Genomic DNA, 15,919 nt, shown 5'->3' on the forward strand with positions numbered 1-15,919 from the left:
TGTAAAGTATACTGTGATTTTAGTTTTGTGATTAATTCAGATAGCCTGTGATCAGATATTGTACGGGTGAAGATGAAAGGGATTGGAATCCTGAAGACGACACAGTAATCGATGAAGAATAGAAATAATGCTTCTGTTCCTGTTTTTATTTTATTTTTTTCTCTCTGTTCTCGTTAGTCTCGTCTGAGCACTCTGGATGACCAGTGGCAGTTCCTGGTTCAGAAATCGGCTGAAAAGAGCCAGAAACTGAAGGAGGCCAACAAGCAGCAAAACTTCAACACGGGCATCAAGGACTTTGACTTCTGGCTGTCAGAGGTGAGCCCTTGCCCTTCCCAGCCACGTCAATAGAGTTCGTTTAGAGGGAGAGCGGGGACTGGCATCTCAAACCACACCCTGCCCCCTAGCAGGCACGGTTTGAAGGTGGTGTCAAGGTCAAATACCCGTGAATTATTTCTAGTGCACTTTCATTGTAAGAACAGCATTTGAATGCGAGTCCCTGCCTTGCCACATTCCCAGTTCTCTAAACCAAGCGATTTTGTAACGGTGCATCCAAGTGAAAGACATGAGGTTGAAGAGCACTGGCACTTGAATAGTGACGGAGATGCAGCGATGTGCACAGTACAGGACTGTGGAGTATCAGGGTGTGAGGTGCGCTGGTAGGATAGCAAGTCCCTCGCTGCCACTTACCAGCCTGTTTTGTTTTCGTGTGCCCGGCTGTGCCGCCTGTGTTTCACCCCTCTCTCTCCTCTCGCAGGTCGATGCTCTCCTCGCCTCTGAGGATTATGGAAAGGACCTGGCTTCTGTCAACAACCTTCTGAAGAAACACCAGCTGCTGGAGGCAGACATCTCTGCCCATGAGGTAACACAGCCTCTCTCTATAATTGTAAAACATGTCCAGTGTGTTTTTATATTTGTCTCCTTTTAGACAAGGCCCAGGATAGTCACAATTAAACTAATTGTATCTTTTAGTGTTTTTAAAGTCTCGGTTCAGTGAAGCCCACGCTGATGTGTCTCTCCCTCTCTTCCCCAGGATCGCCTCAAAGACCTGAACGGGCAGGCAGACAGCCTGATGACCAGCAGTGCCTTCGACACCACCCAGGTGAAGGACAAGCGCGACGCAGTCAATGACCGATTCGCCAAGATCAAGAGCATGGCCAGTGGCCGCCGTTCCAAGCTGAACGAGTCTCACCGCCTGCACCAGTTCTTCAGGGACCTGGACGATGAGGAGTCATGGATCAAGTAGGTCTCCAGGGCTGGGCTCCTCTCCTACTGCCCCCACACTGGATAAGATCAGAGGCTACTTCCTCTAGGCTTTCTGGAGCCCCCTTGCTGGTTAGACTATTAGCCATTTTGTGTATCATTTGGTCAGATTCTGACTCCGCAGTATGCTTTTTAAGAAGCTCCAGTGAAATTCCAGAAGAGTCATTTTAGGGAGCCTTTGCCCTTGAGTTTGAAAAAGTGAACTGTAGAATCCACTGACCACTCTGTGGTGCCCCTGCAGGGAGAAGAAACTGCTGGTGAGCTCGGAGGATTACGGCCGGGATCTGACCGGAGTTCAGAACCTAAGGAAGAAGCATAAAAGACTGGAGGCTGAGCTGGCCGCCCACGACCCTGCAATTCAGGTACTGTGGGGAGGACTAGCCTAACGTTGCTGAAACTACTTGACTACAGAGCACTTGCTTCTGGTTGCATATGCCGTGGTTAGCTGTAGTTTTGCAGTAAAATAATTGGTTCAATTAGTTTTTACCTGGAATTTTTTTTTTCCTTTTTGAGAGGAAAGGGGGGGGCCAGTATTCTCGAGATGCTTGCTTGTAGGTGTAAATGCCTTCAGCTCTCTTGGGTAATGTTGTAACATGCTGTCTGTTTTTAGTCTGTGCTGGATACTGGCAAGAAACTCTCTGATGACAACACGATCGGACAGGAGGAAATCCAGCAGCGTCTCGCCCAGTTTGTGGAGCACTGGAAGGAGCTGAAGGACCTTGCAGCCGCCCGGTACGTCCTGGGGACTGGACAGGACAGAGCGGGGGTGCCTGGCAGCCACCCGACTTGCTGCGCAGGACCCCCCTGTAACAGTCTACTGTCTGAGCTGTTTCAGTCCTGATTGCCAAGTTCTGAAAAAAAAAAAGATCAAATAGAGAATCAATCAAACTTTTTACAAGACGGTGTTCATGCTGCTAGTGTAGGATGCGGTGATGAACTTGAAATCCAAGTCCTGTCAACAGCAGAGTTATCAAGGCCTTGGCTAAAACAATCGTCTTCTTGAATCTGAGCTCTTAAAGCTGGATTTCAGTGCTGTTGAGAATCACGAGGGAGTGTTGTAAAGGTCTGGATGATCCTGACTCTCTCTCATGCCCGTCTCCACACTGCAGAGGCAAGCGGCTGGAGGAGTCTCTGGAGTACCAGCAGTTTGTGGCGAATGTGGAGGAGGAGGAAGCCTGGATCAACGAGAAACTAAACCTGGTGGGAAGCGAGGACTACGGAGACACGCTGGCCGCAGTTCAGGTAAGAGCAGACGAGAGGTGAGCACGGGACGAGCATTTCGGGTGAAACAAGACGGTTCTTTTGAAAGCGTTGAAACCAGCCTAAGCATGCTGCAAGCCCTACTACACCCTGAACAAAGCCGGTGTTGCATTGGATGGTATTTTGACTGTCCTGTTTCTTGCTCCTGTTTTCCATGCACAGGGCTTGCTGAAGAAGCACGAGGCGTTTGAGACGGATTTCACCGTGCACAGGGACAGAGTGAACGACGTGTGTGTAAATGGAGACGATCTGATTAAGAAGGTACGCAGCTTTCATTTTACAGTCCATACTGTTTTTAAACGTGTAGAAAGATGGTGGCTGAGATGACTAGTTTTGCTCTAGTGGCCTAATCTGCTGCCTTCACACAGCACGGTGTACATATGGAAGTGGTGAGCCACTGCCTGTGCACACAGCTGACATGTCAGATCTGATCGTGTCACTGATGTCCTCCCCCTTTGTTCCGCAGAATAATCACCATGTGGACAACATTAGTGCGAAGATGAAGGCGCTGAGAGGGAAGGTGTCTGAGCTGGAGAAGGCAGCGGCTCAGAGGAAAGCCAAGCTGGATGAGAACTCTGCGTTCCTGCAGTTCAACTGGAAGGCGGACGTGGTTGAGTCGTGGATCGGTGGGTTGAGACACGGGAGGGCAGAATTCCGACATACTTAGACTGTGAAAAAGCGTACCAGCTTTATAAGAGCAACTTAATCCCTGGAAAACAAAATAGTTTTTGGTATGGTTCATCTTAAATATTAATGAGAAGCTATAAGACTCCTTGATTGCTAGTGACGAACTTAACCCTGCAATGGCCAAGCAGTTTTGAAATGAGGAAACTTACTTTATGTAACTAGATTCAGTTTCTCGTACAAAACAATTTTTCCACCCCCTGTACTGCATAGGAAAAATTCTGACTTGTGAGGCTAGATTAAAAAAATGAAGAGGTGATGGCTGAGCATTGCGTCACATGTGATGGAGAAATGGGCATTACAGGGTTAACCCTAAACTAGAAGACTGGAAATGAGAAACGCATTCATTTGCTTATTTTCCCCCCATACCCCTCCAGGTGAGAAAGAAAACATTCTGAAGACGGACGACTATGGTCGGGATCTCTCCTCGGTCCAGACACTCCTCACTAAACAGGTACGGCAAACCAGCAAGCTGACGTGTGTTGATTTTGTTTGACCTGTTTGCTCGCTCCTCACGTGTCTCCCTCTGCCTCTCCCTGTGTGCAGGAAACATTCGATGCAGGGCTGCAGGCGTTCCAGCAGGAGGGCATCACCAACATTACCGCCCTGAAGGACCAGCTGGTGGCCGCCAAACACGTGCAGTCGAAGGCCATCGAGGCGCGCCACGCTGCGCTCATGAAGCGCTGGAACCAGTTGCTCTCCAACTCCGATGCGCGCAAGAAGAAGCTGCTGGAGGCCCAGGAGCACTTCAGAAAGGTGGGGAGGCTAGGAGAGCTGCTGTGCATTGTGGAGAACTGGGGGAAGGGCTCCATGCTTGAGCCACAATGTTTCCTTGACATGGTTTCTATTTTTTTATTTTATTTTTTTAAATCCCTGTGTACATATTTCACACTGTTTACAATCCAGATAGCCCCAAGCCCTTTGAATAAAAAGGTTTTTGCCGTGCTGATCAAGGTTACAATTTTGTAACAGTTTTGTAATCATTGGATACGATTAGATCACTGGCGTTGAAGGCCTTGCACAGTCTTCACCGCGTCCCGTTGTGTTCCTAGGTGGAGGACCTGTTCCTGACCTTCGCCAAGAAAGCGTCCGCCTTCAACAGCTGGTTCGAGAACGCGGAGGAGGACCTGACGGACCCCGTGCGCTGCAACTCCCTGGAGGAGATCCGCGCGCTGCGTGACGCACACGACGCCTTCCGCTCCTCCCTCAGCTCCGCGCAGACTGACTTCAACCAGCTGGCCGAACTGGACCGCCAGATCAAGAGCTATCGTGTCGCCTCCAACCCCTACACATGGTTCACCATGGAGGCGCTGGAGGAGACCTGGAGGAACCTGCAGAAGATCATCAAGGTAGCCAGAGCCCGATCTAGCAGGCTTCCCCTGGCTATGTGGTGTAGTGAAGGCACCCTTCTGCCTAGAGAACTGTTCTACTTCTTTTTTTTTTTTTTTTTTTTTTTTTTTTTTAATGACTTTCTATTTAATAGGTTGGATGGAGAGTTAATTGAAGGAAGTGATAATCTGGCTGTCTGTCTTGAGTGCTGAATGCAATGCAGGGTTGGTTTAAAAGCATGGTCTTGGCCGTGCAGCGAGTGTCTAACTGTCTCTCTCTGTGTTTTTGTGTTTGTTCAGGAGCGTGAACAGGAGCTGCAGAAGGAACAGCGTCGGCAGGAAGAGAACGACAAACTGCGGCAGGAATTCGCTCAGCACGCCAACGCCTTCCACCAGTGGCTGCAGGAGACGAGGTGAGGGGGGCTGCTGGTGCTGCACGGGGGGGGGGTCAGCTCACATGAGAAGCTCAGCGTGGTGGTGGGTGGCTGTTAGGAAGCCTGCAGCTACTCCTGCTCCCCTAAGCTCCTGGAGCACTAGAGTGGCGATAAGGGAAATTCTGTGCATGATACAAAAAATGCACGAAACAGAAAGAAGTGTTACACAACTACTTTCTAGCTTTTAAAGGAAAGTTTTGTATCAGATGACGTGTGTGTGTAGAAGTACATGCCGTTTCCATCGACTGTTTTATGTAGCGCTTCCTAAAACCTTTCTGTTTTAAACTGTGAAGGAATCCGATTCTAGTTCTCTGCAGTAACATTAACCGTTTTGACTTGGATGGATAGGGCTGCTTTCAGAGTTTTGTTTTTCTGTCTGCACGTTTACTCCAATGTTAAACAGTCAGGTGTGTATAAGGACAGTAATGCTGTATGACTCCTTTGTTTTTTCTAATGATTTCTCATTCTTTCCCTTTTTTTTTTTTTTTTCTCCTTCTGATTACCTGTTGCTGTCTGATGCCTGGATCACTTTCAACAGGACATATCTTCTGGATGGGTAAATTATTAATTTTTTGTACTTTTAAAGAAAAAAATATTTCAATTTTCTTGTGTGTGTGTTTTTTATTTTCCATGTCTTGCCTGTGTCTCTCTTGCGATTGTCTGTCTGGTTTTGTTGGTATTCACAGCCTGTCTTTTCCCCTCCTTCTCCTGAATAGCATAGCCTATCGACGGGTTATCCATGTCTATCAGTATGAAGTTGGGGATGATCTTTCTGGAAGGTTTCTTTCTTTTTTGTTTCTCTTAAGTTTCCTCTTTTCTAACCCCCACTTATTTTTCTCTCAAGCAGCTTGAGTCTAAACCCCCTTGCAGCATATGGGCTCGGTGTTCCTCTTACTAACACACTCTGCACTTTGCTTTTCTGAAAACTTGGTTTCCTCAGTTTGTATGCTTACTGTTTTGAGAGGCTGGCTGTATACAGTATTGCTGGGTTGAAACCGCAGTCTCCTTTCATGCAACATCCCCTGTGTGGCACGCACTTTCGTTGAGCTTGTAGCTAAACCATTGCTAGTCCAGTCTTTTCCCCAGGTGTGTCTATCCATTGCACTGCCAACTTGCATTGAGAAGATTAACTAGCCACGGGAAAAATTTAGATAGAGTCCTTATTTACAGTCTACTAGGAAGAAGTCATTGTGAAAGAATGCCCTGTGCTCTTTGTATGACTCAGTTCAGGTTAAACCTCCCACAGTATGAATCCACTGGCCCATGCATAGCTGCTTGTGTTTTTGTTGCAGTCTTGGATGCAACAAGTCTTTTTTTAAATGAGAATCTAAGCTCTTCGGTAGTTTCCGTACACGTTTCCTGGAGCTTGATTTCAACATGCAGGTGCTCTTGGAGCATCAGTTGGTTTTACGAAGGCAGCAGTTTCTGCTTCAGCTCCCTGAAATCGCAGTAGGACTCGTGACTGTCTGTCTGTTATTATCGAAGCCCCTCTGGCTGTAACCGAGGGGAAAGCGTTTTTTTTTTTTTAAATCTGAAAATAAAGCTTAAAGTTACCATCTGATGTCCAGACCTCCTTATACCAAGTGTAGTAAATGGAAAAGACCCCTGACTGGCTTCAGTTTCATTACAGTACTCCCCCCCCCCCACCACCCCACACTCTTAAATACCCCAGTAAAGGGAAAGTTCCACTGCCCTTGGTATTACTGGAGCCCCCCCCCCCCCATGGTAACTTTGTGGCCCTGTTTGGCACTGCATTTCCTCTCTGACTTCCACCCCTGTCCTCGTGTGCAGGTCCTGCATGGTGGAGGAGTCTGGAACCCTGGAGTCTCAGCTCGAGGCCACGAAGGTGAGAAGGCAATTCTAGTGCTTTCATTTCGTACTGTATGTGTGTTTAACATTTACTGCATGGTGCGTAAAAGGCAATAGAAAGACTGCCTTTTGCCGCCCGTAAAGCAAGCCTCCTGTTAAAAGCGATCCTGAGCGTGTTTCCTTCCTGCCGCTGCAGCGCAAGCACCAGGAAATCCGAGCCATGCGCAGCCAGCTGAAGAAGATCGAGGACCTGGGCGCGGCCATGGAGGAGGCCCTGATCCTGGATAACAAGTACACCGAGCACAGCACCGTGGGGCTGGCACAGCAGTGGGACCAGCTCGACCAGCTGGGCATGAGAATGCAGCACAACCTGGAGCAGCAGATCCAAGCCAGGTCAGTGCTGCTGCTGCTGCTGCTGCAAACTCCCAGCATTCACTCCTGCTCCGAGCGAGCCTTTCTCTACAAGAACTGCTCCAGACCGGGCCTGCTGGGTGTAATACTGCTGTACAGAATCAGTGTGCAGCACAGTGAGGATCTTGTCTTCCAGTCGGCTGCTGGAAATGCTATGCACTGCTTGAATTAATCTGTTTATATATAAAAATGCTATGCCCTAAAATCTATTAAATTCAAGACTGTTAACTCTCTTATTTGCCCTCTTTTTCAGAAACACAACCGGTGTAACAGAAGAAGCCCTCAAAGAATTCAGCATGATGTTCAAGTGAGTAGACAGGTTTCATCTATTCATTTCTATTCATCCATGAAAGGGAAGTTTTGCAGAAATGCATAAAACAAAAACTTTTTTTTTTATATATGCAATTATTTCACCAAAACCATGTTCTCTAAGTGTGTTGTCTTTTGCTTCCAGGCATTTCGACAAGGACAAGTCTGGGCGTCTGAACCATCAGGAGTTCAAGTCGTGCCTGCGCTCGTTGGGCTACGACCTGCCCATGGTGGAGGAAGGGGAGCCTGACCCAGAGTTCGAGACTATTCTGGACACTGTGGACCCCAACAGGTAATGACAGTAGTGCTGGACTGCAGGAGGCTTCTTTACCTGCGTTGCAGCTGGCAAACTCAGTTTCTATGCATTTCAACTTGAGCCTAACCTTTTTCTTTTTCCTCTTCCCCCACCCCCAGGGATGGTCACGTGTCGCTGCAGGAGTACATGGCCTTCATGATCAGCAGGGAGACGGAGAACGTGAAGTCCAGCGAGGAGATCGAGAGCGCCTTCCGGGCACTGAGCGCCGAGAGCAAGCCCTACGTCACCAAGGAGGAGCTCTACCAGGTAAAGCCAACTTCAGTGTGTCAGCACCCAGCCCCAGAATAATTACAGCTGCTCCCCCCCGTCCCACAGTCCACATATGACAACCTTAATACTCTTACATTAACCGTGCTGGTGTTCCCAACTTAACACAATTAAATCCAAAGATTTAACCCTTTAAGCTACAAGGGATGTTACCTTTTCTTATTTTTGCAACGAGGTGCACGAAACAGGGTTTCAAATTCAAATGGTCACTCTCCTCCTTGTGATCCCTGAGCCCCCCTCGAATGTATTTTGAGGAAGCCGCCCGAGCAGTCGCTCGATTCCTTAAGGGGCTGATTTTCGTGTGAACAGCGAGGTGATGAAGAGCTGACCGTTTGTATTTGCAGGGTGTGCATTTCCTTCTGTTTCTGAATAACAAACCCAATTCTCTCCTCTCTTTTTTTTTTTATCAGAACCTGTCGAAGGAACAGGCAGATTACTGCGTCTCCCACATGAAGCCCTACACAGACAGCAAGGGCCGGGAGCTCACCTCGGCCTTCGACTTCGTTGAGTTCACGCGCTCGCTCTTCGTAAATTGATGCCCCCCTGCCCGCCAGTGACCAATCGGGATGCGTTTGCCTACAGCAGATCTGCATGATTCGGGCGCTCTGTCTCCTCTGCGCTTCTCCTACAATGTCGTCGTGCATCGTCCTGCTTTTTATTGTGGTTTTAGCTGATTATCTGCTTTGCTTGATTTTAATCTATAGAACAAAATAAAAAACACTCCTGTAACTGCAGTGTGCTTGATTAAACGCTACTGGTTCTAACTGGCATAGTGGTACAGTGTGTGGTTATTTCAGAGTGGGATGGAATTGATATTGGTAACCAGGCAATACAGTAATCCCTATTCAGTTCTGATGCTAAAGGTGAATGCTTTAGAAAAGGAATGCTGTACCTGCAACAATGCAACCATTACTAAATACAAAGGCATGTTCTATATAAGCAGTACCTGGAACTTCAGCCCATTAAACAGCAATTTAAAAAGACATACATTTCTGCACTGAATAAATCTTTATTTAGTATCCATTGTAGAGTCATTTTAGATATTGCAAGGGTTACATAGACTCGGATGGCTCTGTATAATACAAATATACACAGGCATGAATAAGAAACCAATAAGAAGTTATTAAATGTGTATTAAAAATCTCTTCACTGTATACATGTACAATGTGCTGGAGGTTGGTGTATACACACATACCACATCCTGAAGCTGGGTCGGCTCATTGCATCGCCTCGGTGGCCAGCTGTTCCAGCTGTGCAGCCTCTCTCTGTCCCTGCTCTATCAGCTCCGCACTCAGCTGCCAGATCTTGACCGTCCCATCGGCGCTGCCAGCAGCCAGCAGGTGGGGCTGTTTGGGGTTGAACTCCAGGCAGTAAACAGGCTTCCCTCCCGTGTCCTGTTCAATGGTGGCAGCAGGTCTTAGAGAACCTCGTCCCAGATCAAAAATCACTAGTGACCCTGCAACACAAACCACAGCAACCCTCTTTACAGAACAACGACCCAGACTCGTTACAGGGGTAGCTGGGAGCTCCTCTGAACAAATCAGCCAGTAAAGCCTGTCACGAGAGACCAGCGAGCCAGCAGACAAGGTCCAGAACCACGTGGTGGTTTATTCATAACTGGAGCTTAACCCTTCACCCCATTAAACTGCAAGAAGATTTTAAAGACATTCTCTGATCAGGTTTAATAAACTGGATTCTGTAATTAAAGCAGTCTTGCCAGAAGTAATAAACCCACAAGTTTCAGTGAGGCAGGAATGGGGGGGGTTACCTTGCCCTGTGGATGCAGCGAAGACAAGCGGTCGCGTGGGAGACCAGCGCACACTGAAGAGGTAAGAGTCCGAGAGGCGGAGAGAGAGGAGGGGCGTGGCCTGGAGCAGAGAGCGGAGGTGGGCGTGGCCATCCATCCCAGCACTTAGAAACAGGTTCCTGGAAACCGCAGGGATTGGAACATTGTGACACAGAGGTTCCACCAGAGAGACCCCACTGTGCACAGGCTGCAGGTCACTGAAGTGTTATATTTTATAGCGTGTTCAGAAAGGTAATCGCATCGAGAATGAAACTATTTCTCTGTTTGAGCTGTTAACCACATCTCTTAGAACACGTCAGAATAGTTCACAATACAGTCAAAACCCCAAAACATGCAGCAGTAGTCCTCTTGCAAGAGCTTGTCCCTTTCACAGCAAAAAGATCATTAAAATCTCAATAATAGTTAAAGGACTTGGCTTTACAAAGATTACTGCATGTTGCCTCCTAACATTATCCTAAACAGTGTTAACACTAGTGATAAAACCCTGAACCCTGACCTTACCAGATCTCTGACCCTAAAACCTAAGAAACACCAGGCAGCTTTTTGCAGGTAACATTCTGAAGCAATTTTCACCCTGTGAACACCTAAACACGCCTGAACTGAGCCCCTTCGTGGAAATGCCTGTGCAGAAAGGAGTTGCTTGAGCAGTTGCCCTGGTGTCCGAGGTCCTTAATAAAAGCCATCCCTCACGCTGATTGATCGGCGAGAGCCGCGGCCGCGCACTCACCTGTGGAACGGAGAGCAGTGGATGGCGTGGATGGGGCCGGCGTGGCTGGAGAAGGTGAACTGAGCCGGGGCCCTCAGGGCCAGGCCGCTGCTCGGAGAGCTCACCGCGGCGGGGGTGCGCGTGGAGAACGAGCACTTCAGCACCAGCCCACCCTCCACCCCCACCAGGAACACGTTCCAGTCCCAGGGGCACAGAGACAGGGCGGTGACGCCAAGCAGGCAGTCCCCACGGGCCTGGGGACCGGGTTAAACAAGGCACTGTCAATCTCCAAACACCCAGCAAGACCTTTCAGTAGCTACTGCACCCTGTTTCAACAGAAGCACACATCTGAAAAATGCTGCTCAAACAATCGCTATTCTACCAGAACACAGGTAATAGGATATTGCAGGTTATAGAAGTGTTGGAATAAAACGAATATGATCAAATAATACTTGTAGGGAATTCACAGTGAACTTAACATGGTACAGTTGTGCACGCTCCCTCGCTCACCTTGCTCAGTTGGACATTGCGTGGAATCTGCTGTGTGACCAGTGCGAAGCCGTCACTCAGCGTGAGCTGCCCCTCGCTGTCCAGCTGCCACACCAGGATCCTCCCATCCGCCCCGGCGCTCAGTACACTGAACCCGTCCCCTCTCCTGGCTCCTGGCACCCAGTGCACCTGCGGGAGGAGACACACTCCTCAGTGCTTCCTGCACTCGCAGTACAAGCTGGCCTGGGTGCACACACTACGTTTGTACCAGAGAACTGTTTGTAAAAGGGCAGGCAAAAAATGGGACTAGAATAAAATGAATTAATCTCTTTAATGCAACATAAAAATGAATTGTTTTAATTGTGGATACAAACAGTGTCCTGTGACCCGCAGCTCAGGGATTCTGTATCAGCAGTAGTAAAAGTTTACCTGGTAGACTGGTTCCCTGTGAGTCTCGTCTGACATCGCTGTCCTTGCACACAGAGGGTCCTGGGTTCGACTGGTGTCCCAAACCAGCACCTCCCCACTGTAAAGGCCACCTGCACAAACACCAGCGCACACATGAGTAATTAATGCACACAGGTTCTGCCACTGGAAACACAGTTTTAGGGGCTGCCTACCAGCAATAAGAGAAGGCTTGGATGGATGGAAGGACAGACACATCACAGAAGTGGGTACGTCTATAACCAGGTCGGGACGCTTCGGATTTAACCCCCTCCTGTCCAGGTTCCAGGTGCACACGAAGGATTTTTCCGTGCTCCAGTCACCATCGTCCAGCCTTTGAATTTAAAAAAATAAGTCATGGCTGCGCGGCACGAGACTCGCTCTGGCTGCTCGTAGCATCTGGAACCACTTCAAGAAAAATTACTTTAAAAAAAAAAAAAACTATGAAATCCTTATAACATGTTTTTGCATCTGCTTAGGGTTACCTTATGGCTCCACGTGCACTGGGCCAGTTCAGGCTTTTCAATTCATACCCCTCAATGTAGTCAGGTGCGTTTTACCCATCTTGGGTACTTTTCACTGGTTTATTTTCTTTAAGAGAAGCAGGGCTACATTTACCAGAATGCATTGGGGCTGCGAGTTTAAAAAGCCTGAACATGGAGTCAATGTGATTAACCCTGCATCTGCTGCTAAAATGTTTGAATGATTAATATCGTTGAGCTCCATGCGGTCGTGGCTCTGTACTGCAGCCCAGCGGGGTGTGCACAGTGTGGGTGCTTACCTGCCGTATGCACACGCAACCACAGACCCTGTGGTGTTCCAGGACAGGCTGGTAACCTGGAGTTCTCTCTCCTGAGCTTCTGAGTACTGCAGAGCGTGTAAGCATGACACCTAGAGAGAGAGCTGCAGGTCTATCAAGTGCATAATGTGCGTTTAACCATATATTTATGACACAAACACTCTCCATTTGATATAGCATATGGTGGGCGCTATATAAAAGGCGCTATATAAAATAAAGATTGATTAACAAGCAATGCAGTTTGAACAAACCGTTTCATAATGTCACAATGTTAACACATGTAATAAGGCACAATGTAATAAGCCTCACTGTTTCATTCTGGTCCTCCCAGTTCACCTCAAACCCTTCAAAAGCATGGCTTTTCGCATTCTTTTTTAACTCCTTAACGACCGTGTCCTCCACGCTGTGTAAAAAATCTCCCAGGCCAGGGTAATGCATGTGAGACTCCCGCTCCAGGTCAAAGAGCTGCGTTCGGTGTTGGTCCGCTTCGGTCTGCGCAGCATTATCTGAAGAGTGGCGCGCCTGAACCTCCACCTCGGCAGTTTTGAATTCTGCAGTTTGGCAGGTTTTCTATAAGCAAAAAAAAAAAAACATGGACAGAAACTTAGGGTCGGTCACAACCTCCAGTTCAAATGCTAGCCCATAACTTACATTTCAATACTGCCAAATTATAGCACTTTTTATTAATGTCTCAATTTGCCAAACCAGTCCAGGTTTTACTGTAAACTTTAATGAACAGTATCCTGCACATTATATATATATATATATATATATATATATATATATATATATATATATATATATATATATATATATAATTTTGCGCTCAGGTGTTCCAATAAAACAAATTTGTTTGTCGACCGCAATTTGCCTATACATGAGAGTAAATCAAATCTAACTTTGAGTAAACAAATCTAACTGTATATAAACTGTGAAAAACGAAATGCAGGGAATGTAAACGAACGGGACCGTCAGCACCGAGTTTCTGATGAACGGTTATATTTTGAAATATTACTGAATATAATTGATCGAGACGTGCTGCTTCAGTGAGTCGAGACATCGCCCTGCTTTCAATATGAAACCCTATCCCGGATTGTGCACGACCACAAATTAACAATACCGAACGGCGTGTCGAGATTTCTGTTTTAAATAAAACCGTGCGTACCGACTCCTGCTGCAGCAGCCGCGACCTCCTCCAAAGTGATTCCGCTCCCACCGCCTCCAGAGTCTCGTCAGTAAACATTGTAAAAAAAACAGATTATAGAGCGAATGCTTCCATATAGGAAAATCGTTTGGTACTTCCCTTATCTTATTAGCTTTAGAGTTTACAGGACAACGCTGGGTCTTAAAATTTAACTATGAATGCAAATTAATAACGCCAATGTTGTTTTAATAGCTAGAAAATATCAAAGTATTCCAATGAATAAATCATATGAATCCACGCCCGAATAAAAGCAGTATCGCGTTTATATTTGCAATGTGCTGCTGCGAGGGTGTGTTTACCGCGTGTTTAGCATATTGTAAACGGTGCTGATTCAAGCGCATATGAATATATATATATATATGAATATATGTTATATGTTGTGTTGAATTGTCCTCCAATTCGTGGCAAACCCTCAGTGACCAAACAGCAGCGTAACCACTTCCGCCCGGAGCGTCTGTTTCCCTGGCAACGGGAACGCAAGTGGTGGTTGCTAAGGGTCTCAACATTTATTTATTTATAGATTTTTAATGCCGCATAAGTAATTTAATTGTGATACACGCGTTAAAAACAATAAAATACGATTACAGGGGAAACATTTTTTTTTACAAAAACTCCAGGTTTTTTTTACCTCCAGCCAGTAAGTGGCGCTGTTGCTTAAATTAACATCTCATTGGGTTTTGTCTACGGCTTCCTAGCTAGTGTGACTGCTGTGAGTTGCAGAAGCTGAGTGATTGAAATGGGAAGGTTTTGGTGTTGGTTTACCTGAGATATTTTTAAACTATTGAATATACGCCGTGGATCCTGACGTGTAAACACGTGCTAAAAAAGCACATTAAAAACCCATGTTCTGTCTTTTTAGATAACAAGCACCATCTTTTTAAACAGTGATTATTGCATCAAAGAGATAGTGTTACTGCAGTCGCTGCTCGATGCGTTTATTAATAAGATGCTGCTGCTAGTGCGGGTCACTTTGCTGCTTTCCTGGCTGAGCTGTTACACCAACGCTTGCGACCGAGGCGTGAGTGGCAACAGCAGCAATAAGCGAGAGGCCGAGATCTTGCTCTGCAGGTCTTGCGGCTATGAAATCGCGTCAAGTCTGGACCTAAAATTCGTCGCCAGCAAGTTGGCTTTGGCACAGCGAAACGACACGGTGATCGGAGACCAAAAAGTGCCGGTGCAGCTCTTTGAAAACCCCCACGGCCGACGCTTCCAGGTTATCACGTTGAAGAAAGCGGCGCTGCAGAAGCACTGGCCGGCGGACAGTCATTTCTCCTGGTTCCCCGGATTCTCCTGGACCATGTCCACCTGCCCTCGCTGCCAGTCCCATATAGGTAAGTGTGTAGGTTTGGGTTGGTTTTTTTTGGCAGTATTGTATATAGTAAAAAATATTCCTAATATTGTGAATCATATTAGATTTTATATAGACTTATTCTTATGACTACAGCTATGGCCAAAAAGTTTTGCATCGCCCTATAGAATTAACAAATGTTGCTTTTATGAAGTATATTTAATGAGTTCATTATCCATGGTGTGTTTCCTCACTTTCTATTTTTCCGCGCTAGGTTGGTCTTTCCAGCCCAGTAGCTGGCCGGGTCAGGTCACAGAGAAAGATTTTGAAGAATCCGAGGAGACATTTGTGGCTTTAATAATTGATCAACTTCTGCAAGAGAACTTTGCTGCCACACTCCTTGTGGTGCCGAGGACATTTAGGAGTTAATAACGTTTGTGCATTCTTTTTTTTTTTTTTTTTTAAAGATTATATACAAATTAATAGACTTGTCTTATATGATTCCCAAACAGCCCAGTCCTTCATTCTGAGGTAAATGTGGCCTTGTGTATTTAAAAACAAACCATAATTATTTCTAAGAAAAACAACACATCACAAAGTGCTTTATAGAGGTAGGCTGTGAACTGTGCATTATATGCAGAGTCACTTACAATAGGACACTGATTTAACATCTCATCTGCAGGATGGAGTACAAGGAGGTTAACTGACTTGCTCAGGGTCACACAGTGAGTCAGTCAGTGGCAGAGGTGGGATTTGAGCCAGTGACCTACTGGTTACAAGCTCTGGACTTTAACCAGTGGACCACACTGGCCCCTCTTTCAGGTGCAAGTAAACGATTATTATGGTCAACATTGTCTGGTGGTATTGTAGATTGAATATAATAGTCATGTGCAAGAAACGATTCATTATTACCTTTTTTATCACAAAAGTTCAGGGACTGTAATGTTTGTGATGAAACATTATATTCATGTAGAGCCTGGTTTTAACTTCCAACAAATTAAGATATGTTTTATTTCAATTCTAGTGTTGAACATGAAATTCTTGAGAACTATAATGGCTAGTTAGCACTAATACTGGTCTGTCCTACTTAAAATAACATTCTAA

General features: G+C 46.5%; 3 protein-coding genes across 15 annotated transcripts in view; 2 read left to right on the plus strand and 1 right to left on the minus strand.

The window, feature by feature from the left end:
* Positions 1-8,846, plus strand: part of sptan1 (spectrin alpha, non-erythrocytic 1) — a 35,373-nt gene extending 26,527 nt beyond the window's left edge. For 7 of the 13 annotated variants that reach the window (XM_041242712.1, XM_041242714.1, XM_041242713.1 and 4 more), the window contains 20 exons: positions 178-315; positions 755-859; positions 1,031-1,239; positions 1,502-1,622; positions 1,871-1,992; positions 2,370-2,502; positions 2,683-2,781; positions 2,987-3,146; positions 3,582-3,658; positions 3,751-3,960; positions 4,257-4,553; positions 4,833-4,945; positions 5,505-5,522; positions 5,683-5,745; positions 6,758-6,812; positions 6,972-7,168; positions 7,440-7,493; positions 7,641-7,787; positions 7,910-8,057; positions 8,489-8,846. In XM_041242712.1, coding sequence (XP_041098646.1) covers positions 178-315; positions 755-859; positions 1,031-1,239; positions 1,502-1,622; positions 1,871-1,992; positions 2,370-2,502; positions 2,683-2,781; positions 2,987-3,146; positions 3,582-3,658; positions 3,751-3,960; positions 4,257-4,553; positions 4,833-4,945; positions 5,505-5,522; positions 5,683-5,745; positions 6,758-6,812; positions 6,972-7,168; positions 7,440-7,493; positions 7,641-7,787; positions 7,910-8,057; positions 8,489-8,614 — 2,592 coding nt within the window. In that variant the 3' untranslated portion in view covers positions 8,615-8,846. The remainder of the gene's footprint in view (positions 1-177; positions 316-754; positions 860-1,030; positions 1,240-1,501; positions 1,623-1,870; positions 1,993-2,369; positions 2,503-2,682; positions 2,782-2,986; positions 3,147-3,581; positions 3,659-3,750; positions 3,961-4,256; positions 4,554-4,832; positions 4,946-5,504; positions 5,523-5,682; positions 5,746-6,757; positions 6,813-6,971; positions 7,169-7,439; positions 7,494-7,640; positions 7,788-7,909; positions 8,058-8,488) is intronic. The other 6 variants (XM_041242718.1, XM_041242721.1, XM_041242719.1 and 3 more) reach the window with 1 other exon arrangement.
* Positions 8,847-9,071: 225 nt separating this feature from the next.
* dync2i2 (dynein 2 intermediate chain 2) lies at positions 9,072-13,973 on the minus strand. The gene is made up of 9 exons (XM_041242725.1): positions 13,489-13,973; positions 12,633-12,893; positions 12,306-12,415; positions 11,701-11,858; positions 11,510-11,619; positions 11,102-11,269; positions 10,613-10,845; positions 9,847-10,004; positions 9,072-9,534 (listed from the first exon to the last, which is right to left on the minus strand). Exons 1-9 carry the CDS (start codon positions 13,564-13,566, stop codon positions 9,296-9,298), a joined length of 1,515 nt encoding a protein of 504 aa, XP_041098659.1. The 5' UTR covers positions 13,567-13,973; the 3' UTR covers positions 9,072-9,295.
* A 243-nt stretch (positions 13,974-14,216) lies between these two features.
* Positions 14,217-15,432, plus strand: si:ch211-51h9.7 (uncharacterized protein LOC558400 homolog). The gene is made up of 2 exons (XM_041242804.1): positions 14,217-14,858; positions 15,090-15,432. The coding sequence occupies exons 1-2, from the start codon at positions 14,474-14,476 to the stop codon at positions 15,242-15,244; spliced, it is 540 nt and encodes a 179-aa protein (XP_041098738.1). The 5' UTR covers positions 14,217-14,473; the 3' UTR covers positions 15,245-15,432.
* Positions 15,433-15,919: the final 487 nt, after the last annotated feature.

Source organism: Polyodon spathula, unplaced genomic scaffold (assembly GCF_017654505.1).
Source record: "Polyodon spathula isolate WHYD16114869_AA unplaced genomic scaffold, ASM1765450v1 scaffolds_1422, whole genome shotgun sequence".
Taxonomy (NCBI): Eukaryota; Metazoa; Chordata; class Actinopteri; order Acipenseriformes; family Polyodontidae; genus Polyodon; species Polyodon spathula.